Consider the following 22,883-nt stretch of genomic DNA (forward strand, 5'->3'; position numbering starts at 1 on the left):
GCCCTGGATTGCAGCGGGGAGGGCTGCCGGGCTTCGCTCTGAACACCTGGACAGAGGGCTGGGTGCTGAGCTCCAGGTGCCCTTGGCGCCACGTGGGACCTGAGTGGGGGCGGGGACTCTGCCAGGGCTCAGGGCCAGAGACGCAGGTGCAGGTGAAGTGGAGGCCGCCGGGCGCCCTGGGGCTGCCTCTGAGTGGCCTCCCTCCCCAGCAGCGAGCCCTCACCCAAAGCCTCACGCCAACCGGGTACAGAAACACCGGGGCACTGCCAGCCGGGGGTGAGCGTGGGGGCCGGCACGGTCCTCCGGAGGCTCGTGGACACTGGCTGGTCCTTCGAGTTGCAGACCGGTTTCCCTGGAGCCTGGCCTGTGTTTGGGAAACCCCAGCCGTCAGCCCAGAGATCGAGAGATGGATACGCGTGCACGCACAGTGAGGCAGACGGCCGGCTCTCATCCGCTGGTGTTCTCCCCCGATGCTCACGGCGGCTGCGGCTGGGCTAGGTCCAAGCCTGGAGCCAGGGGCTCCATCCAGGTCTCCTCCCACGTGGGTGGCAGAAGCCCAGCTACCTGAGCCATCTCCGCCACCAGCTAGGGTCTGTGCTGGCAGGAGCTGGTCCAGGAACCGGCCCCAGGCCACTGTGGGACGTGGGCACCTTCGCTGCCAGGCCAGATGCCTGCCCCTGCGCCCTTCGGCAGTGTTAAGTACGTTCACACTGTGCCCAGCAAGCGCCCCTCCCTTGCCAGACCTTCCCACCTGGTAGAACTGGAAGTCCGGAACTCCCCCCGGCAGCCCCTGGCAACCACCCCTGCGCTCGTCACCACGAGCGTGGCTGCTCTCGATGCCACGTAGGAGCGGACCCACACGGCGCTGTGCCTCTGTGCTGGCTTATCTCACCGGGCACGTGGCCCTCACATCAGTCCATGCTGTGGCCTGGATGAGAAACGCCTGCCTTCAAGGCTGATACTCCGTTGTGCGAGTGGACTGTAATTTAAAACGATGCTGATTCATTTGTTTGTTTTCCTTACTCAAAAGGCAGAGCAGCAGAGAGAGGAGAGAGGTGAGAGGAGAGAGAGAGAGAGAGAGAGAGAGAGAGAGAGATCCTCCATCCGCTGGTTCAGGGCCCACAACAACCAGGGCTGGGCCAGGCCAGAGCTTAGAGCCCAGAACTCCAGCCAGGTCCCCCATGTGGGTGGCAGGGACCCAAGTCCCTGAGCTACCACCTGCTGCCTCCCAGAGCGCATCAGCAGGAAGCGGGATCGGAAGTGGAGCAGCTGGCACTCGGGTACGGGACGCGCAGGTCCCAGGCAGCGGCTTCTCCCTCTGCGCCAACCTGGTTGCCCACTGCTGGACCGCTGGGTGCTTCCACCTGCTGGTGGTCGTGAGTGGTGCAGTTGTGACCCTGAGCGTGCGGGCCTCTCTTCCAGCCCAGAGCTGGCCTTTAGAGGAGCGACCGTTCTGTGTTCCTGCCGGCGGTGCACAGGGATCCCCCTCGTCCCTGCTGGTGCTTGCCGGCTCCTGTCGGCCAGCGAGTCCGCGATGTCTGGGTTCCCACACGCGTGTCGGGAAGGAGGCACGCACGGCTCTGACCGCTGAGCAGCGTGAGTGACGTGTGTCATAGCCCAACATGGACAGATCCATCCTGAAGCCCCAGTGTGGTTCTGAGAAGGGGCAGAAAGCCGGGTGCCGGCCTCCAGCCCCCGCAGCAGAGGGGCCAGGGAGCTGCTGTCCGCAGGAGGAGGCAGCCTGGCCAGCCACACAGGGAGGCCGGCTGGGCCCCACCTTCTCCTGGAGGAGCAGGCCGGGCAACTCTTCCTGCCCTTGCTGGCTTTGGCTGAAGCTGCGGTTATTTTGGGTCTGGTCGGGAGCCACCTGTGACATGCAGACCTCCCACGCCGGCCCCCGCACCGCCCCCGCGCCGTGGCTGCGTCTGAGACGGATTCTGGCAGCCGCCGCCCTTCTGCCTCCCTGAGCCCTTGGCCTCCGAGAACTGCTTCCAGCAGGGCTGGGCCACGTGGGCACCACGGCCAGCTCTGCCGCTACCGAGGTCCCTGCCCTGGGAGCCTTGACGAGCTGTGCGGTGGAATTCCCCGAAGCGGTTTCCTCTGAGCCTGGCACGTGGGGGTGAGTGTGAGTGTGAGTGGCAGGTGCTGGCTCAATAGCCGGGAGGCCCTGGTGAGGCCCTGCCCAGTCTCCTCTCTGCGTTCAGTCTCCAACTAAACACGCGTGCAGGCTGGGTCGCGCGTCTCCCCCAGCAGGAGCAGGGGTGCGTCGTGTGTGCTGACCGCCGGCCCCGCCCTGCCCGCAGAATGGTCCAGGAGCAGTGCTGCCACAGCCAGCTGGAGGAGCTGCACTGCGCCGCGGGCATCAACCTGGCCAGCGAGCAGGACAGCTGTGCCGCGCCCCGCGGGGACAACGCCAGCCTGGAGGCCGTGTTCGTGAAGGTGAGGACCCCAGCCCCGGGCTCCCCCAGCTGCCCCAGGCTCTATCCTTGTGCGCCCCGCCCAGCAGGGAGCAGAGACCACCCAGTGTTCTCTCCCCCCCACCCCCCGGGCACAGCCCCCTGCTGGGGAAATGGGGTGGGGGCGGGGTGGGGGCTACGGACAGGGGAGGGGGCCTTGCCCAGAGCACAGACGTCCCCAGGCTCTGGACGGAGCGCAGAGGTCAGAGCAGGCGTCACCTGGGACCTGTGGCGTCTTCCCCTCAGTTCAGGCTGGGCCCTGCGCAGCTGGAGGTCTTTAGGCCTCTCTGCTTCCGAGGCTCAGCTGGGGCCCAGAGCCACCGTAGACGACGCCGCTGGGTGCAGAGTGGCCTCCACTGCCCTGGCAAGGAAAACTGCAGCAACAGCAGGGGCCCATCCCGGAGTGCAGCTGGACCCTCCCCCTGACCCACCAAGACAGCGGCCACTGAGGCCGCTGGCTGGGCTGGGCTGCGTCCACTAGGGGTAGGCAAGTGCCTGAGGATCCCATTCCTGGGCCAGAGCCCCGCAGAGGAACAAGCTGGCCAGGCCACCTGCTGCGGGAGCTGCCGGGCGGGACACGGCGTCTGCTGGCGGTGCCGGGTGGACAGCGCTGGGACACGCTGTGCTCGTGCGGAAGGCCAGGGGCCCTTCGAGGAGCAGGAATCTGAATGGAGTGGGGGTGCTCGGAGGCAGGCGTGGGCTCCCGTCTGGGCTTCCCTCTCCACACAAATCTGGAGACGCCACGTGGGCCCCCCGGGAGGCGCTCTGGCAGGAAGGAGCCTGGGGGGCGGTGAGGGAGGGGTGGCCAGGCCCCGGGGCGTTTTGTGACCGCCTGGCCGGCGGCTGTGCCTGCACCCCAGGTCAGAGGGCAGGCCCTGTGCATTTTGTGACCGCCTGGCTGGCGGCTGTGCCTACACCCCAGGTCAGAGGGCAGGCCCTGTGCATTTTGTGACCGCCTGGCCGGCGGCTGTGCCTGCGCCCCAGGTCAGAGGGCAGGCAGGGACAGAAGCAGCTCCGCTGCTCCCAGGGGATTTGGTGGATGAGGGATCGGTGTTTCCGGGAAAGATAACTCATACCCCAAAAGGTGGGTGTGGTAACGAGTGCTCCCCACGTGTGGCGGCAGAGGGGGCAGTGGGGAGGTCACGACCCTGTAGGAGGGCTCCCTTGTCCTGGGATCAGGTGGCGGGGTGGCCCTGGACGGAGATTCGGAGGCCTGCCTCGCTACTTACTGCCAATGTTTCGAGGGTTCGAGGCCAGACGTGGCTGGCCTTGCTCTGGGCTCAAGGTCACGTGGCCAGGATGTCGGCATCCCGACTCCTGGCAGATGCCTGTCTCCAGAGCCGATATGTGGGCATCAGTCGCCGCCGTCCAGGGAGGCTCAGGGAGGCGGCCCCGGGCCCCACAGAGCCCCGCTGGCCCTGGCCCTGTGCCCAGCCTCCCCAGCTGGTGTCTCCCATGTTTACAGAGGTGCTGCCACTGCTGCCTGCTGGGGAAAGCGGCCCAGGCCCAGGGCCAGAGCTGCGAGTACAGCCTCATGGTGGGCTACCAGTGCGGCCTGGTGTTCCGCGCCTGCTGCGTGAAGGGCCAGGAGACGGCGGACTTCGTGCCCGGGGACGTTGTGGACCTCCGGGAAACAGGTGCGTCCCCTCCCCTCCCCTCCTGGGCCGCGTGTGGGGTTTCCAGGATGTGTGTGGAGCCCGTTTATCTCCCGATACCACATCCTGGATTCCAGTGCAGATCAAGAACGTCTAAAAGAAGGGGGCGGGCATCTGTACAGAACAGGTGCAGACTTTAAAAACCATTTATTTACTGAAAGTCAGGGACACAGAGAAACCCCTCATGTACTGGTTCACTTCCCAACTGCCTGCAAGAGCCAAGGCCGGGCCAGGCGGAAGCCGGGAGCTGGAAACTGCCCAGGTCTCCTGATGGGCGGCAGGGCCCCGACTGCCTCCCAGGGTCTCATTAGCAGGAAGCTGGAATTGCTAGCAGAGCAGGGACTTAAACCCATGGGACACAGACAACGTCTTAACGCACACCCCCTCCAAATAGCTTCTGGTTGCCGATCCCTTAATAGTAGAATGTGACAGCTAGTCCGTCCCATTTACGTAGGACCAGGTTCTGCAGTACTGAGAGACAGCCCCAAGTCCCCTGGAGGAGGTGGTGGGATTTGGGTACCCGTGGGGGTCCTGGATGCCGGAGAGCACTGATCGGGTCTGGCTCCTGTAACTGAGGGGCTGGCAGGTTCCGGGACTGCAGGGCAGGCTGGCCCTGGGGAGAGCTGCGGTCTCAGCTGGAGGGTTCCCTCCCTGGGTGGCACGGGGAGGGGGGGGGTTGTCACTTTGTTTTCTCGTAAGGCCTTTGATTGGCTGGGGCCCACCAGGTTGTGGAGGGCCATCCGCTGGACTCAGGGTCCACCGGCTTCATTATTAACCTCTTCTCAATCACACCTTCCCAGAGTGTGGCCGGTGTCATGGTGTGGCCAGTTAAACTGCCGCCTGCAGTGCCGGCATCCCACGTGAGTGCCAGTTTGAGTCTCAGCTGCTCCACTTCTGATCCAGCTCCCTGCAAATGCACCTGGGAAAGCAGCGGGAGATGGTCCAAGTGCCTGGGCTTCTGCCACCCACGTGGGAGACCCAGATGGAGTTCTGGGCTCCTGGTTTCAGCCTGGCCCAGCCCCAGCCATTGCAGCCATTTGGGGAATGAACCAGCAGATGGAAGACCTCTCTCTCTCTTTCTCTCTCTTTCTCTCTCTTTCTCTCTGTGTGTGTCAGTCTGCATTTCAAATAAATTTTTAAAAAAACTTGCCTTCTTCCAAAAGTATCCACAAGGCACTTCAAAAAAAAGTTCAAAACAGGACACTTGAAAAAAAAAAAAAAAAAAGCCAAATCTTTAAATTAAAATAAATACCTTCCCAGCCACACCCAGACGGGTGTCTGAGCAGATGTCTGGGAACCGCGGCCCGGCCAAGTGCACATTTGACATTTGCCATCGTGCACGGCGCAAGGCCACACGTTCCTGGCACAGCCAAGGGCCGGTGTTGGAGCCTCACCTGGGACCTGCTGGCCTGGGGTGAGACGAGGGCTCGGGGTTCAGGATCAGACAAGTCTGCGTTCGTGTCTCGTCCTGACGTGGCCCTTGGGGCTCAGTGCCCTCATCTGTGGGGTGGGCATCGGCTTCCTGGGATGAGCACATGGAGGTGGGTCCCAGGTGTTTGGTGTGCCACCTGGCTTCACAGTGCCACACCTGGTGACTTCAGCCTGTCCCCGGCAGCCCTGGGGCAGTGTGGGTGGCTGGCCTTGCTCTGGCCTCAAGGTCATGTGGCCAGGACTTTGGCCTCCTGACTCCTGGCAGATGCCTATCTCCAGAGCTGAATGTAGGTATAAGTCCTTAATAATGGGCTCTGCCCCTTCTTCTTCTTCTTCTTCTTCTTCTTCTTCTTTTTTTTTTTTTTTTTTTTTTTTGACAGGCAGAGTGGACAGTGAGAGAGAGAGAGAGAAAGGTCTTCCTTTGCCGTTGGTTCACCCTCGAACACTGATCCGAAGCCAGGAGCCAGGTGCTTATCCTGGTCTCCCATGGGGTGCAGGGCCCAAGCACCTGGGCCATCCTCCACTGCACTCCCGGGCCACAGCAGAGAGCCGGCCTGGAAGAGGGGCAACCGGGACAGAAACCGGCGCCCCGACTGGGACCAGAACCCGGTGTGCCGGCGCCGCTAGGTGGAGGATTAGCCTAGTGAGCCGCGGCGCCGGCCTCTGCCCCTTCTAATAGTAGACACCGCCTTAGCCAATGGGAGCGTGACCCCGAGAGCTCCCAGCGGGGCACCCACCTGTTCTGCTTCTCTGTCCCCTGGAGCACTGGGCTTGGCTGAGCTACGTGGGCCAGGGGAGCTGACTCCTGTGCCGTAATGAGACTACCCTGGAAAAATGCAGCAGTCTCTGCCCAAGCTTGCTTGTGCTTTGGGGCTGGTTCCTGCCCGAGTTTCCTCTCCCTCGCGCTAAAAAAAAAAAAAAAAAAGAAAGAAAGAAAGAAAAAACCGGTGAATTCCCACCCCTGGCTCAGTCTGGCTCAGCCCTGGCTGTCACTGGCGTTCGGGGAGTGAACCGGTGAATGGGCGCCCTCCCCATGTCTGTCTGTCTCTGTCTCTCTAATAAATAAATTTTAAGAATTTTAACAAGAAGGGGTTGAAGGGAAGGGCTCTCACAGCTGTCGCTCAAGCCGCCCATTCTGCGGTCGTGGGAGCCCTGGGGCCTTGGGCTCCTGTGTGGTCTTTGATATTCAGAACCTGGGACAGTCAGGACCACATCCCACCTCCTCCCCAGACTTGGGACGCAGATGACATTCTCGCTGCATCCCACCAGAGTCCTTCCCCTGTGCCTCCAGGGAGGACATCCTGGCTTGTGGCTGGCTTGTGGCTGGCTTGTGGCTGGCTTGTGGCTCACTGGGTTCCGGCCTCAGGCCTTCTCTGGGGCTCCAGATGTTTTTTCTTCCTGGCTTTTATCCGCTTCCACCCCTGCCCCAGGCTCTCCTCCAAGACTCCCTCCTCCCCAGGACTTCCCGAACTCCTCCTCTTCCTCCTCCCCCACGCACAGTCTCCTCCCTTCCACTAACCTTCATCCAGGGCTACTGTGTGCCACCCAGAAGTGCCACGGACAGGGCTGGCTGTGATGGGGTCAGTTGGTGGCCACGGCCCAGCCGTCACTTTAACAAGCCCCTGCAGTGCGTGCTGCCCTGGGACGGAGGGCTGGCCTCGGGGTACGAGGAGGCCGGGACTGCGTTTGTGGAAACATCTGAGTCATGTGAATTCTGTAGCAGTGCTTGGCGGAGTGAGCCCGCGAGGCTGCTGTGCCACGCGCTGTCGTCATAGCTCTGGGAATCCCACCCACCGTTAGGAGTGGCAGTCTTTTTTTTTTTTTTTTTTTTTTAAAGATTGATTTATGGGGCCCGGTGCTGTGGCATAGCAGCATAGTGCGTGCAGGACCAGCATCACATATGGGCACCGGTTCGAGTCCCATCTGGTTCGAGTCCCGGCTGCTCCACTTCCGATCCAGCTCCCTGCTGACGTGCCTGGGAAAGCAGTGGAGGATGGCCCAAGTGCTCGGGCCCCTGCACCTGCGTGGTGACCTGGAAGAAGCTGCGGGCTTTGGATCTGCCCAGCTCTGGCCATTGCGGCCATTTGGGGAGTGAACCAGCTGTTGGAAGACCTTTCTTTCTGTAACTCTGCCTTTCAAATAAGTGGGTAAATCTTCAACAACAACAGTAACAACAAAAGATTTGTTTGAGAGACAGAGAGGTCTTCCATCCACTGGTTCACTTCTGGAATGGCCACAATGAGCAGCGTTAGGCCTGTCCAAAGCCAGGAGCCAGGAGCTTCCTCTGGGTCTCCCACATGGGTGCAGGGCCCAAGCTCTTGGGCTGTCTTCCACGGCTTTCCTAGGCACGTCAGCAGGGAGCGGGATTGGAAGTGGAGCAGCCGGGTCTTGAACCGTCACCCATATGAGATGCGGGTACCTCAGGCGGAGGCCCAGCCTACCACGCCACAGGCGCTGGTCTCTGTCATTCTGTTCTTAGACGGGTAAAGCTGATCCCCTGCTGTTTTAAAGACTTAAACTGGGCATTACCACCCGAAATGGACTAGACGTGAACACAGCTGGTTTTCCCTGCAATGAGATGGGAGATGACCAACGTCTGGTTTCTCCCTCCTCAGCTAAGGTCTCTGAGCCGGAGGAAGAGCAAGAAGACCCCTACCTGAATGACCGCTGCCGAGGTGAGACCCGGGATCTCCCGTGAGCCACCTGGTGGTCGCCGAACCTGAAGGGAAGTCAGCATTGACCCTGGCCTCTGCCCTCCAGGGAGGTGGTGGGCCGGTGGGAAGGGGCCGTGCAGTGGAGCTGGCAGGGAAGGCTCTCCCAGGGCATTGTCCGCCTGGACACTGCCAGGTCCCGGACCTGTGGACACAGGCTGGGCCGCACGCCTAGGGGAGCCCCTCGGGGGGGCCGCTGGGTCTCGGGAGCTCCACCAGGTGCGGCGGACACTGTGCGCTTGCCTCCCGGGGAGACATTTGCAGATTTCAAGTGAGCAGGGCCTTGCAGGTTTGCTTTCCATTGCGTGTCTGGACCGCAGGTCTGCCCCCCCCCCCCCCGGGGGGGCTCACCCAGCCTGCCTAAGCCCGCTGAGTCACAACATGCTATGGGCAGTGACGGGGTGGGGGGAGGGGCCCAGAACCCCAGAAGGCCTCCAGTCCTCCCTGGGGGAGGGGAGAGCCCGTGTGCATGGGAGGGTGCAGACCCACAGCAGCCAGGCCGCAGGCGGGCAGCGGGGGAGGGGAGAGGCAGTGGTGAGCTCTGGTCTCCTGGCCTGGGCCTGCTGGAGGCTGGGTGTCCCCATGATGGCTGCACCTCGTGTACTCTGGCTGCCCTGGAGGGAGTGTGTCCAGGGGTGGGGAGAGGTGCTAGGGCCCCTCCCCCCCCCGGGGGGGAGACTGGGCAGGAGGCAGCTGAGGTGGCAGCAGGGCCCGCCCTGGAGTTTAGGGGGGCGGATGGGGCTGCGCGGGGCCCAGGCAGAAGCTGCTGGCGGACAGCTCACCGTCCCCTGCCTGGTCTCTTAGGCGCCCCACTGGTGGGGGGGGCCGGAAGCAGGAGCCCCCAGGGTGCCCAGAGCCAGACCCTGGGGTCTCCCGTGTCCAGTCCGGCCGGGCTCACGGCCGCTCTGCCTGCAGGCGGTGGACCCTGTAAGCAGCAGTGCCGCGACACCGGGGAGGAGGTGGTCTGCTCGTGCTTCGTGGGCTACCAGCTGATGGCCGACGGAGTTTCCTGCGAAGGTAAAGGCTGGGGTGGGGCCTGCGCGGAGGACCGCCCTGCGCTGCTCTCTGGCGCCCCCTGGAGTTGGCCGGGAGCGGGAACAGCCGCGTGGGGCGCGGAGGCGCGGGAGAAGTGCCCGGGAGGGCCCGGAGCTTCGCAGGGGAACCGGCTGTTGGGGCCGCAGCGCCTCCCGGGGCGTGCTGGGCCCCCGCTCGCCGGTCCTCCCGCGCTGACCCCTGTGTCTCACAGACGTGAACGAGTGCATCACCGGCGGCCACCATTGCCAGCTTGGAGAATCCTGCATCAACACCGTGGGCTCCTTCCGCTGTCAGCGCGACAGCAGCTGTGGCACTGGCTACGAGCTCACGGACGACAATAAGTGCAAAGGTACAGCCCGCACTGGGGCGTAGCGGGGCCGAGGTGGGGGGCGGGTGGACGCTGCCCCTTGCATCTGCAGGCGGGCCGGGCCGTACTGGGCCCAGTGCTTGGGGCACTGGGACTGAGAAGTCCCGAGGCTGGCGGTTTGGGCAGCAGGTGTAGGAGGTGGGCAGGTGTGCACCTGGCCGGCCAGCGCCTTCCCTTCACAGGGGCAGGTTGGCGTTTCTGAAAAGGATCAGATTCTGTAGAAACAAGGCTAAGGGCAAATTTCGGGTGCTCATGCATGTGCCGTCTGCAAAATAAAAATGAATAAAATAGCTTTGTGCAACAACTGGCATCTGTCTGAATCCAGGCTTCCTTGAAGTTCAAACCATATCCCCTTCCGCTACATAAAGACCGTCGCTGCTGGCCGCCGGCCGAGCCAGAGGCGTGACCTGGCAGGGGAGGCTCCGCCCAGGCTCTTCCAGAACCTGGTTCTCCGAGGATGGCCTTGGGCCTTTCCCGAGGACAAAGTGGTTTGGCTAAAAGCGTGGACCGTTGGATTCTGGGGGTGACTCCAAAGCGAGGCGCCCCCTTCCCTGGTCTTGTCCTCTGCACTCTGGCTGGGCCGGCGTGACCCTGAGGGCCTGGTGGCCCGGCCGGCCGAGCGTCTGTGCTCTGACAGCCTTTGGCCTTGAGCTTCAAGGAAGCCTTGGCATGACCTGCCGACTGCTGGTGCTTGGGGTACCGGGGCGGCGCAGGGTGCAGAGGTTCGCAGCGGCTGTGTTTATTGCCATTGAGTTAATTGTTTGTGAGCTAAACTAAACATGCACTTAGCCTGAATGAAGAACACATACGTGTGCCAGGAGCACACACACAGCAGACAGTTCGCCTGGGAAGAGGCTTGGGGGAAGCGGGGCAGTCAGCCCTTTGAGGGGAGCGAGCAGAGTGTGGGGCGTCTCTGCTGCAGTTTCGGGAGGCAGTGGGGTGATGAGCGTTAGGGAAGGGCTTTCTTGTGATGTTGAAGTGTTGTCAAATGCCTGGCACTACTCTCGCTAACCATCTCCTTTTTTTATGATGTACCAGATATTGACGAGTGTGAGAGTGGTATTCATAACTGCCTCCCCGATTTTATCTGTCAGAATACTCTGGGATCCTTCCGCTGCAGACCCAAGCTACAGTGCAAGAGTGGCTTTATACAAGATGCTCTAGGCAGCTGTATTGGTAAGACACGCTGCCGCCAGGGCGCCCCGGGCTCCGCCGGCGGGGTACGGCGTCCGCCGCTCCGCTCCGGGGCCTCTGTCCGTGCGGGGGCAGCCGGCAGGTAGTTCAGGCCTTGTGGGCCGTGTGGGCTGTGTCAGGTGCTCGAATCTGCCGCGGTGTGAAAGTACCCAGGGACAACAAACAAGTGAACAAGTGGGAGACACTGTTCCCAGAAATCTTTGTTTACAAAAACGGATGGCACGGTTTGGATGCTGGAGTTGGAGATGCCCGGTTCTGAGCCGAATGGACCAGCCACATTTACTCTTAACCCCTGGTATACGGGCTCGAGCAGGTGCCAGCAAGATGACCGCCGCGGCTCCCTGCCCCAGCTTGTAGTCGGCTGGACGGCGTTCTGGAGAGACTCTTGGCAGTGGGCTTCAGAGAGACCAGGGGAGAAGAGCGGGAGCCAGGGCCCCGGGGTGGGGACTGGGGAGCCAGCGTTCTCTGGGGACAGAGTCCGAGTTTTGCCAGATGAAGGCGTCCGGGACGTGGCTGGTGGTGATGGTCACACAGCTGTGAGACCGTACCCGGTGCCCTGGAGCTGTGCCCTTACAGACGGGCAGGACGGCCAGGTTGACGTGACGCGCATTTCACCACGATAAAAACGAGAGCTCTGTGTTGGTCTCGGGGAGGACTGGTGGGAAAGGAGAGAAAGTGCCAGGTGGACTGAGTGGAAATGGGGGGTCACAGCGCACCGCTCACGCTGGGGGAGGACAGCGCGGGACGGGGCCCACGGCACCTGTGCGGGAATGTGGCAGGCGAGCCGTCCAGGCGAGCCGTCCGGCTCTGCCGCACCTGCCTCCGAGCCCCTCCCTCAGCCTTGCCTTGCCTTGCCCTCTGCGTGGCAGAAGCTTCGGTCCTGCCTCTGGCTCTGGGCCCTGAGCGCCGCCAGTCGGAGCCCACCCCCCTGGGTGGCTGCCGCCCGCTCCCCTCTAGAGGCCGAAGCTTTGTCTGATTTTGTCAGCTTCTCTCAGAAAAGCCGCACTGACCTTGCGTTTGAGAGGGAATTGAAGGCCTCGGCTGGGCTGCCAGCTGGCCCCTCGCCAGCCTCCTGTGAGCTGCGCGGTCAGCGCTCAGCACCGGGGGCCCCTGAGCAGGGCGGGCGCTGCTCAGACTTGCCGGTGGCTTAGGGGGCTCCGCCGAGGAGGCTGGCAGCTGTTGGGGCTGGAAACCCTGACTCACGGCACAGTCAGTCCCGCTTCCCACAAAGAACCTTGGCAAGTCTGAACGTGGTCCCGATCTCCCCGCTGCTGTGGGGAGGAACGGCTCGGCACTCGTCCCCCCACCCCCACCCCACCCCGGATCTGGGGCCCTTGGAGCCAGGCTGCCGGAGCTCTGGCTGGCTTCCCTGGGGTCCTCACCGAACCCTCAGCTCTCAGGCTCCTCCAGCTCAGCCTGCTGTGGGGGGGGGGGGGGGTCTCAGTCCTCAGACCGAGTGCCGCGTCCTTCGCTTGGCAAAGTGCTTTTGTGTCTCTGGCTGAGCACGGGCAGCGCCAGAGAGCTCGAGCAGATGCGCGTTAGGGAGAAGCCGTCAGGATTTCTAGCACCAGGAGAAACTTGTCTTTTAGTTCCACTTCTCTGGGACGTCTTGGAAGTGCCCTTGAACTTCCTGTTGAGAGACGGGCAGACCCGGCGTGAGCGTAGGACTGCGCTCCCGCGCCTTTTGGTGCTTGTGGAGGCCGGACTGCTCGGGCTTTTTCCTTCTCCTTTCCTGTCTTTAAGCCCACTTGGCGGTGTAGTAGACGTCTGGTGTCAGCACTTTGAAGTTGTCTTTAGCGAAATGATTGACTGCATCGGCAAGAATGACTGTCAGGAGAGAGCGCCAGGTGTTGCCAAAATCCGGCTTCCCAGGCCCCAGAGCCTCTCCCGGGCAGCGGGGCTTGGGACCAGAGGCCTCCTCCCTGGGGTAAACCTGGAATTTTCCGGAACCTTGCGCTGTGCTCACCCAGGGCCTTGCGGCTGTCGTGTCTTCCTCAAGTTCTGTTTTTTCCTCTTTCTCTGAGTCCCCTCCCCCAGCCCCTGGCCGCCTCCTTAGGAGGGGGAGGGGCTGGGCCTTGGGAGGCTCCCACCACATCTGGACTCTGCCCCAGGGAGGAAGCGTGGGGTGGCTGGGTCCCCAGCAGCTGGGACTGCCCAGGTCCTCCCCACAAGGCCCCTAAGAGGGAGCGGCTATGCAGTGCCTTCCTGGGACTCGTCGATCTCCATGTGGTCGCCCTCGCATTCATTCATTTGCTCACTCATTAATTCAGCCACTGGTTTCCTAGTCCTGGATGGGGTGTGCAGCTCCCTCTTCAGTATCTCGGGGGGTGGGGACACACCATCCCCCACATCCCACGGAACAGTGTGGGAATCGTGGAACCTGAGAGGCGCGCTTGCCTTGCTGGCGGCTGTGAGACAGCCCCTCAGCTCCTTCCAAACGCACACAGCAGCACAGAGCGATCCCCCAAGGTGGCTTTGCAGGGCCTGGGTCCTTGCAGGAGACCACGCCTGGCCAGAGCCCAGTCTGCGCGTGGGACGCGGCTCTCGGTTATCCCTGGCTCGCGCTCGGTCCTTGCGTGCCCATCAGAGGTTAACACCGCGCAGTCACCACATCAGGGCGTGTCTGGGCGAGACAAGAGACCGCTGGGCAGTGACCTCAGAGAACCCAGAGTGGGGTCTCCGGGGAGGTGGTGCTCAGAGGGCCACAGGGGCCGGGTGTCCCTGGAGGCAGGTGCCTGAGTGGCCGGTGCAGGAGCTGCTGACGCGTTGGGGCTGCGAGGCAGACTGGCCTGGTGAGGCTGGGGGGCAGGTGGGGCCCCGAGCCCCGCTGGGGCCTGTGTGCCGCACAGAGGGGACCCTCACCTCCGTCTCCTTGGCTCTGTGCCGGGGAGCCTGTGTGGGTTTGGTGCAGCAAGAGGTGGAGCTGTCGGGGCAGGAAGGGGGCAGAGGCGTGCCTGAGGCCCAGTGTGCTGGGGACGACGTGGCGGGCAGCCAGTTGCCTGGTCTGGGGGAGGGGACTGCAGTTTCTCACTTGTGGCCTTGCACAGAGCAGGGCAGGGCTCTTGGAAGTTCCAGCCGGCGGCTTCCGGCCCGAGCTCCGTGGCTTACCACACTGCCTCCGTCTTCCCCGTTGTAGATATCAATGAGTGCTTAAGTATCAGTGCCCCGTGCCCCGTGGGGCAGACGTGCATCAACACGGAGGGCTCCTACACGTGCCAGAAGAACGTGCCCAACTGTGGCCGTGGCTACCACCTCAACGACGAGGGGACGCGCTGCGTGGGTGGGTACCCAGTCAGAAATCAGTCCGCGCTCCGCTCTCCTGTCCGCTTCCAGCACACACACGCATGCACACACCCGACACGCGCACATGCATGCACACATGTGCACACGCAACACAGACATGCACACCTGTGCAAACACCAGATACACGCACATGCACGTGCGCACACACACGCACGTGCACACAAATGCACGCACACACGCACCTCGGAGCAGGAGCGCTGATCCCACACTGAGGCCTCTCCTTGTGTCTGCCCAGCCTGTCACGGACCCCTGGGCCCAGGCCTTCCCCGCGTCCCAGCCCGCGCCAGCTTCCCCAGCCTCCTCTCTGTCCAGTCTGTCCTGAGCCCGGAGCGCTCTCCTGCCTCCCGCTCACGGCGCTCAGCAGCTCCCCTTGTGGCAGGGGCAGCCACTGCTTCTCGCTCAGTCCTGAGCTGGCCGCCACTTCACAGAGCCCAGGCCACACCAGCGCGGCCCCTTCTGCTCTGTGTGTGGCGCTCTTATTCCCATGGTGTGGGGTGGCAGTGGACTCCCCCTGCTCTTACACCCCAGCCCGCCCTGCTGCCTGCTGGGGAAGGGGTCTGCCCCATGCCCATGGCTCCCGGCATCTCCCCGCCATCACCCTTAGCAAGGGTCTGTGCTGGCCAGCCCAGGCCTGGGTGGGTGGGGTCCCAGGACGGGCCCAGCCCATAGTGGGTGCCCCGGGATAATGAAGAGGTGTCGCCTTGTCAGCGGACGCTGCGGCGGCTCCTCGGGGCGGGCCCCGCGCTGACTGTCTCTTAACCTCTTTCTCCTCACCAAGACGTGGACGAGTGCGCGCCGCCCTCCGAGCCCTGTGGCCAGGGGCACCGCTGTGTGAACTCCCCCGGCAGCTTCCGCTGTGAGTGCCAGCCCGGCTACTACTTCGACGGCATCAGCAGGACATGCGTGGGTACGTGGTGTCCTCGCGGGCCCAGGGCAGCCGAGGGACACCTGCAGTGACACTGTCTGGTGCTTGTTTCGGAGACTCCCAGGTGCAGGGTCCCAGAGAGAAGACCTGAGTCAGGAGACCCCCGTTCTAGCTCGGGCTGCACAGCTGCCCCCGGCAAGGCTCTCCCAGCCGTGAGCTCGTCCCCCACCTAGAGAGCGGGTGTCCTGCATGCCCCAGGGTCTCCAAGTGTGGCCAGGGCCACAGATGCCAGAAGTGTGAGTGATGTCCCCAAGATTCACGGTGACCTCAGGGCCAGAGATGTCCCATGAGCCCAGGCTGACCGCTAACGGGCTCAGCCCCGGCAGCAGGCACCTGCCAGCGCCGCCACAGCGTGCTAAGGAGTGGCCGGCACCTGCTCCCCATGGCTGACTGTGCCACCTCTCAGTGGTCCCTCCTGGTAGCGCTGGGCGGAGGCTAGCCCAGTGGGCGGGCATGCCGGGTGTGGCTTCTGCTCCTGGCAGCTTGCCATGTCCAGGTCCAGCAGGCGGGAGGTGGGGGGAGAAAGACCGAACAGCTGCCGTTGCTATGGAAACGTGTCCCTGAGCCGCCCGTCCCCATTGCAGACATCAACGAGTGCCAGCGCTACCCCGGGCGCCTGTGTGGCCACAAGTGTGAGAACACTCCGGGCTCCTACCACTGCAGCTGCTCCACGGGCTTCCGGCTCTCCGTGGACCGCCGGTCATGTGAAGGTGAGGGGAGGCCCCTCGTCCACGCCACCCCCCGCTGGGAGAGCCCCCTCTCGCAGACCCGGGACGTGTGTTGGGAGGCCTGCCCTCCAAGACCCTGGGAGCCAAGGGGTGTGGGAGTGTGGCTGCGAGCGTGCAGCCCCCTTCACTGTGGCTCTGGGGACACTGACCTCCCCACCCCCAGCCCGGTGTCCATGGAGGGAGTGATTGACACGTCACAGAGGAGCGAGCCACCCTGTGTGCTTGGGGAGCAGCCTTGAGTCGGTGGGTGTCCCGTGTCAGAGTGTGGGGGTGGAGTCCCGGCTCTGTTTCTGATTCGAACTTCCTGCCGAGGCCCGCCCCCCAGGAGGCAGCTGTCATAGCTCAAGTGTTTCGGTCCCTGCCACCCACAGGGGTGACCCGGATGGAGTCCTGGGCTCCTGGCTCCAGCCTGGTCCAACCCCAGCTGTCGTGAGCATTTGGGGAGTGAGCCAGCAGATGGAAAATCTCTCTCTCTGTCTCTGCCTTTCAAATAAAACAAACATTTAAAAAAATGGGATGGAGGCTGGTCAAGGTTATCACGGAAGAGCGTGAGATGGCAGCTGGTACTGCAGGGGGGCGGCGGCCGCTGTCCGTCCTGGCTTGTGCTCCCGTGGCCACTCCCAAGCAGCTGGCAAGAGGACAGATCTGTGTCGGTGGACAGTGTTGTGGGCACGGGGCCAGGGTCTGGCTGGCTTTGCCACCTGAGCGTCCTCAGGCACCCGCCCAGGCGTGGAGCGAGGGCTCCATTGCTCTAGGGAGTGAGGGCAGCGGTGAGAGTGGGGCCAGGCTGGACGCTGGGGGCTGCGGAGGTGGATCACGGCTGGTGATGCACGCCGCTGCTCTACTGCCGACCAGCAGCAGCTGAGCAAATGTGAGAAGGCACTCGTGGGCCTGGGTTGGCGGACTCTGTCTAGAAGCCGTGTAGTAACCGTTGGGGGCTCCCCAGCCTAGGTCTCCTGTACAACGCCTCCCCCTGCTTAGCAGCACAAAAGCAGCCAGGGCCCTTGGTACGACACACGAGCACAGCTGTGTGCCAATAAAACTTTATTTGTAAGAACAGATGGCAGGCCAGATTTGGCCTGAGGGCTGCGGCTGCGGCTCCAGGCCAGGGGAACAGGTGGGCAACAGCTCAGAGTGGAGTCCCGAGTACTGGAGTATCTGGAGTGCTGTCCCATGTGCCGGATCACCCGGGGGGGGGGGGGGGGGTCAAGATCAGGCTTACTTCCGAGAGCTGGGGCCAACAGGTGCCCAGCAAGGCCGGAGTAGAGGGAGCCTAGGCTGGGGCCTAGGGGCCGTGGCTCGAAGCCCGCAGGGGCAGGGCCAGAGAGCGGGATGTATCAGCCGTGGCGGGCAGGAGTCCCAGGACCCCTCACGGATGAGCTGTGGGGAGGAGCGGTGGGCGGTGCCGTGTGACGCGGGGACCCCCTCTGTGCCCCAGACGTGAACGAGTGCAGCAGCAACCCCTGCAGCCAGGAGTGTGCCAACGTCTACGGCTCCTACCAGTGCTACTGCCGGCGCGGCTACCAGCTCAGCGACGTGGACGGCGTCACCTGCGAAGGTGAGGGTGCCCTGGCCGTGCCATCCCCTGGCAGGTGCCAGGGCCTCCGCTGCCCGGGGCTGGCAGCTGGCATGGGCTTCCCCCACGGCTGAGATTGGCGCGTCGTTGAGGGTGAGGTGGGCGGGGAGCAGCCCCTGCCCCTCCGCCCCCGTCATTCTTCCCTGCACCTGTGCTCATGGTCACCGCTGAGTGGACTGGGGCTCTGAGCCACAGGGCGTGACCATGGCAGGGGTCTGAGGAGGGAGGAGGGCTCCAGGGGCCACCCGCACCCCTGACTCCAGCTCTGCCTCGGCCTGGGCCGCTGTCTACTCAGTGCCGGGGGTGTTAACTACAGCCCCCCCGCCCAGGCTGCCAGGGGACAAAACCAGATTAAACTGGCCTGCCACACGCTGCCTGGCGCCCATGGTGGTGGGTTTTGTTAGCAGATGGCCCTTGGTCCCCTGCTCCCACCTCATCCTCTACATCACGCACTGCCGTGGGAGCCCAGGCTAGCCCACCCCTTCGCTGCCTTGGTTTCCCCTCTGTGCTCTCCGGGCCCCCTGGGGGCTCTGCCGTGCGAGGCTGAGGTGGGCTTTTCCCTTGCAGACATCGACGAGTGTGCCCTGCCCACCGGGGGCCACATCTGCTCCTACCGCTGCGTCAATGTCCCCGGGAGCTTCCAGTGCAGCTGCCCCCCGAACGGCTACAGGCTGGCCCCCAACGGCCGCAACTGCCAAGGTGCGTGAGGCCCCGCCCCTGGGGTCGGAGCTGTGGCCAGGCCGGGGGAGGCTGGTTGCCTGACCCAGGGCCACACCACAGGTGTGGCAGGTCCAAGGCTGCCGTGTGCCCTGGGCCCCCTCCCCACCTGCCCTCGCTGGAAAAGACTGGGACGCCTTAGGAAGGCGCCCGGTGGAGGGAAGGCCCGGAGACCCCCTGCTTCCGCCTTCCATTCCGTCACCCGACTGACCCTTGCTGTGGGCCAGGCCTGGCATGCAACCATGAGCACGTGGCCAAGGCCTCTGTCCCCAGGGGCTGCTCGCTGTCCCAGCAGGGGCCTCGGTGTGCTCCCGAGGTCTCTGTGTTGTGGTCACGGTGACTGTGAGGTCGTGTGGGGCTGGCTCTGCTCAGCAGAGGCTAGATGGCTGGGGGGTCATCCTCAGCCTGCATTTCCAAGACCCCCGGGGGTCCCCGTGTCCTCTGTGGCTGTCATTTGATGACTGGGGGGAGGGGGCACGGTAGGTTTTAGTGGACGAGTGATCCTGGGGTGGACGCGCTGGCTCCCATCTGGGGTCGGCCCCAGAAGCTGGGCCGCAGGGGCAGCTCTGTGCAGCCCCCTCCTCCTGGGCGCCCCGTGGGGCTGTGGGTCCAGAGGCTCCGGAGGCCCCCGGATGTCATTTCTGGTCACGAAGAACAAGGCTTGGGGCGAAGGCAGGCAGGAGCCGAGGCGTTTCCTGGGAGGGCCCGCTCAGCCGGGCTGCAGCCCCAAAGGAAGTCCCTCACCTCCCTGTCTCTGCCAGAGCTCGTGGTCCTCCTGGCCGGGCTCCCTCCCCGCAGCCTGGGCACGGCGAGCACACGGCCCCGAGCACCGCTCTGCCAGGGCAGTGTGGGCTCGGCCACCAGCCACCAGGCTTTAGGGACAGCCCCCTCCCCGTGGAATTCGCTCCAGAGTGTCTGTGGGAAGCCCCAGGGCCCCCCTCCACAGGAGCCCCAAGCCTGCAGGGCAAGGTGTAGCAAGATCCTGTTAAGCCTGGGCGGGGTTGGGGGCGGGCGGAGCCTCTGCCCCTCCCCTCCCAGGATGTTAGGAGTCACATGAGATAAGGGCCAGGAGCCACGGAGGGGCACTGCGAGGACTCTGGCGCTTACAGAATTTGTGGCCTGGGGCAGGTGCGTTGGTTCTGAGCGCCCCCTGGAGTGCGTCCTGGGATCGTTGGGAGGATGCGGAGTTGTCCTTTACCCTCAGCGCCCCCCGGGCCCCCCGCACCATCGCCACGCTCGAGCCGTGGCTCATGAATACTGAGGTGCGGCTCTGCCAGTGTGGCAGCTGCCGCTGGCCTTTGGCTCAGGGATGCAGAGACCGCCTGGGACACTCCCGTTCTAGACCAGAGCCCCCGGCTTTGAGTCCTGCTCTCCTTCCTGCGGAAGCACACCCCCGGAGGCAGCAGCGAAGGCTCCCATGTCGTCGGGGCCCTGCTCCCTTGACGTGGGAGACCCCGACTGAGCTCCGTTCCCGCCTCCTGCCTCCGGCCTGGCCCAGCCCTGGCTCTTGCAGGTGTTTGGGGCACAAACCAGAAGATGGGAGAGCTTGCTTGCTCGCTCTCTCTCTCTGTCTTTCAAATAAAATCCTTAGAATGCAGATATCCAACAGATACAGGGGCTGGTGCCGGCCGCTGCCCCAGAAGCAGCCGGTGGTGGGCGAGGGCAGCCCTGAGTGGCGGGAGATCCCAGCATGCCCGTCTGGGAGGGGCGTGGCTGCCTGGCCCTCACCGTGCCGCCCGTGGTCTCGCAGACATCGACGAGTGTGTGACTGGCGTCCACAACTGCTCCATCAACGAGACCTGCTTCAACATCCAGGGCAGCTTCCGATGCCTGGCCTTCGAGTGCCCCGAGAACTACCGCCGCTCGGCAGACACGTAAGTGCCGCCCCGCCGCTGTGTCTGTGTCGGCCTCCCGGTGGCCCGGCTGGGCGATGAGCTGTGACCGCAGAGCCCCCCGCTGATCCGGGCGAGAAGGGGCTCCGAAGGCAGGGCAGTGGCTGCAGGCGCCCTGGGCCGAGCCTGCACAGGGAGCCCTCGTGTTTCCTGGTGTGGAACCCTGGGCTGCTCTCGGCTGTGCCGTGGGGCCGGCAGGACAGGCTGTGACTCCGAGGAGCAGGTGGTGGCCGATGTGGGGGGCTGCCGGGATTTGCCGGGGGCTCCTCGTCAGGCAGCGACCTGCCTGGGAGCTGATTCCAACCTGCTGGGTGACCATGTGGGAACAGCACGGAAGGTTCCGTGGCCTAGCCTGGAGCCGTGTGGCTGGTGTCCTCATGAGCTCGGTCCCCACATGGCCACTCAGCGCTGGAGTGGCTGGGAACCCCCTCGTGCAGAGTCGGGAGGCGCCTGCCTCACGCCCCCCCCCCCTTGGCACCAAGTTTCTCCAGCGAGGCCATTCGGCGCCTCTGTCCTTGCTTCCGGAAGCGCCTCGAAGCCCATCCTGTGTGTGCACAGGGAACCGCCCCTGGCACAGGAAGTGACCCAGGCCTCGCCAGGCCGCCTGTGCCTCCCGGGCCCCGGCCTCTTGTTGGCTTCTCCCGCCCGAGTTCAGTGTCTTCCTTGCGGGGAGCTGCAGGCTGCAGTGGGCGCCCCTCGGCCTCGCGCCTGCCGGCCCCCCCACACCATGTTTTCTGCCAGCGCTGGGGTGGTGCACCTGCCGCCTGGCCATGGCCCCTCCTCCTCCGTGTGTATGCTCTCTGACCTTGTCCTGCCCTGGCTGGCGAAAGGCCACTCCAGAGCTGTGTCTGTGAGTGAGCGCACGCGTCCTGCGGTGGCTGGGTGGTAGTGACGGTGCTTCTCTGAGCCATGGGGCCAGGTCCCTGTCCTCGCTGGAGGCCGTGCAGCTCGGATGGAGGTGGGAGGAGGAGCCGAGGGAGGGGAGGCGTGGGCATGTGTGCGATGCTGCGGGCTGTCCCGCCAGCAACCCGGCCCCGCGATTCTGCTTCGTACAAGGTCCCTGGAATCACCAGTCCCCTCCAGGGCTGGGAAGGGGGGCCCGTCATTCAACGCGAATGAGGCCTGGAAGCCTCAGAGCAAGTGGCCACCATCCCCGTGACGACCCGGTCCCCAGGACGGCCCGTTCCTGTGCTTGGCGAGGGGTGGAGCTGGGGGAGGCAGGAGACCTGCCCTGGGGTCCTGACCTTGGTGGGCCGGGCGCGTCCCCCGGGACTGCTCTTTTCCCATGTGAGGGCTGCACCTTGGGGGCTGCGGCATTCTGGGAAGATCACAGCTTTAGAGCCAGGATCCCTTGGTGCTTCTCGGAGCCTCCCTGTCCTCCTCGCGCGCCTGGGTGACCGCTGTTGAGAGGTGGAGCCCCCGTTCTCCATCAGGCTCAGCCAGGGTGCGGCCCTGACACCCCTGCTGGTACTGTGGCATGACGGGAAGGAGGGCCTTCCGTAGCCTCAGAATGAAGGTCTCAGGCGTCATGGAGAGGGTGGGCCCAGGGCTGGGACAGCGGTGTGTGAGCTGCTGGACCTGGCCCTTCTGAGTGCTGTGGCCTTGGGTCGGTCTCTGGGCCTCCCAGGGCCCCTTCTGCATCTCTGGCGTGGTACCCAGCTGCCCTGCCTGGTGAGGCGGTGAGGACCCCAGCTCAGGAGCCCGGCCTGGGCCAGTGGTGGGCGTGGTCATCAGCGTGGGGACCCACCCTGGGGAGAAGACCGAGGTCTGTCTCTGCCGCTGGCAGCCTGTGCTGCTCGGCTCTCAGAGAGAGGAGGGGGCTCAGAACAGGAGCGGGTTTGGGGCTGGCACTGCCGACACACGGGGGAGCTCCCTGGCCCCTCCCTGATGGGGAGGCCTGGACCAGCCGGGGTCCAGCCTCGGGAGTAGGAAGTGGGAGCCGGGTCTGGATCCCTGGTTGAGAGACCCCAGGGCGACTATCCCAGCTGAGCTCTGGGCTCACAGGAGCTGTGGGCGCAGGGGAGCTGCGGTGACAAGTCGGCCGCAGAGAACTGCCCCGTGGCCTGGAGCAGGATAAGCCAGCTCGGGCGGGCTGCAGGCCAGTGGCCCGGCCAGGAGGGTCCGCCCTCTCCGCACACTGACACTGGCAGCCCCGCCTCCCGTCTGATCTGGCCCTGGCTGCACGTACGTGGTCGGCCCTCACCACAGCTCCTCTGCATTGTGTCTTTCTCTCTGGTCCTCTGTCTCCCTGTCTCTCTCTGAGCCTGGCTTCCATGCGGGTAGCGTCTCGGGTGGCCAAGGGCTGTCACTGGAGCGTGACCCAGCATGCTGTGCCGCAAACCACAGGGCTCGACCTCGTGGGTGCCCCCGGGCTGTCGCAGTCCTGACCACAAGCTCCCTCCCGAAGCTGGCCGGTGCCTTGGAGGGCCTGGAGCGCCCTCGTCGTCCCCTCGATGGGACTGACTCCTGCGATGTGCGGTCAGCGTGTGGTCAGCGCTGGGCTGAGCACGTGAGAGACAGGGACAAAAGCCAGCAGCCGTGGCCATGCGTCAGACCAGGCCGAGCGCCAGGCCTCCCGAGAGCAGGGACGGCCCTGGGGGCAGTTTCCTCTGGGGTGTGATGGCTCTGGGCGGTACTCACGGGACTTGGGCGTTGCGATCAGATGTGTTGGACTTCAGAGTCGGGGTTCGTTGTTATCTCGTGCGTGGTGTGGCCTGGGACGTGTGGTGTGATCTGGACACAAGTCTGTGGATGCCGGGGTCTGTGCCCCCCAGTGCCCTGCTCTGTGGTAGGTCCCGTGACGACAGCCCGCCCCCGGCCAACAGCAGGCATTGCTGTTCCCGTCTGACAGGTGACTTGGCTGCGCTCGGTAGCTAGGACTCCGCGGGTGTTT

The 22,883-nt window shown here is 64.3% G+C and overlaps 1 protein-coding gene across 2 annotated transcripts in view; it reads left to right on the forward strand.

Moving 5' to 3' along the window:
• Nucleotides 1-22,883, forward strand: part of FBLN1 (fibulin 1) — a 75,188-nt gene that overhangs the window by 15,594 nt on the left and 36,711 nt on the right. For both annotated transcript variants that reach the window (XM_051840583.2, XM_051840584.2), the window contains exons 3-14: nt 2,304-2,439; nt 3,922-4,093; nt 8,158-8,217; nt 9,169-9,270; nt 9,500-9,637; nt 10,694-10,831; nt 13,986-14,129; nt 14,931-15,059; nt 15,662-15,787; nt 17,244-17,363; nt 17,949-18,080; nt 19,849-19,972. In XM_051840583.2, coding sequence (XP_051696543.1) covers nt 2,304-2,439; nt 3,922-4,093; nt 8,158-8,217; nt 9,169-9,270; nt 9,500-9,637; nt 10,694-10,831; nt 13,986-14,129; nt 14,931-15,059; nt 15,662-15,787; nt 17,244-17,363; nt 17,949-18,080; nt 19,849-19,972 — 1,521 coding nt within the window. The remainder of the gene's footprint in view (nt 1-2,303; nt 2,440-3,921; nt 4,094-8,157; nt 8,218-9,168; nt 9,271-9,499; nt 9,638-10,693; nt 10,832-13,985; nt 14,130-14,930; nt 15,060-15,661; nt 15,788-17,243; nt 17,364-17,948; nt 18,081-19,848; nt 19,973-22,883) is intronic.

This window comes from Oryctolagus cuniculus, chromosome 11 (assembly GCF_964237555.1).
Source record: "Oryctolagus cuniculus chromosome 11, mOryCun1.1, whole genome shotgun sequence".
Classification (NCBI taxonomy): domain Eukaryota; kingdom Metazoa; phylum Chordata; class Mammalia; order Lagomorpha; family Leporidae; genus Oryctolagus; species Oryctolagus cuniculus.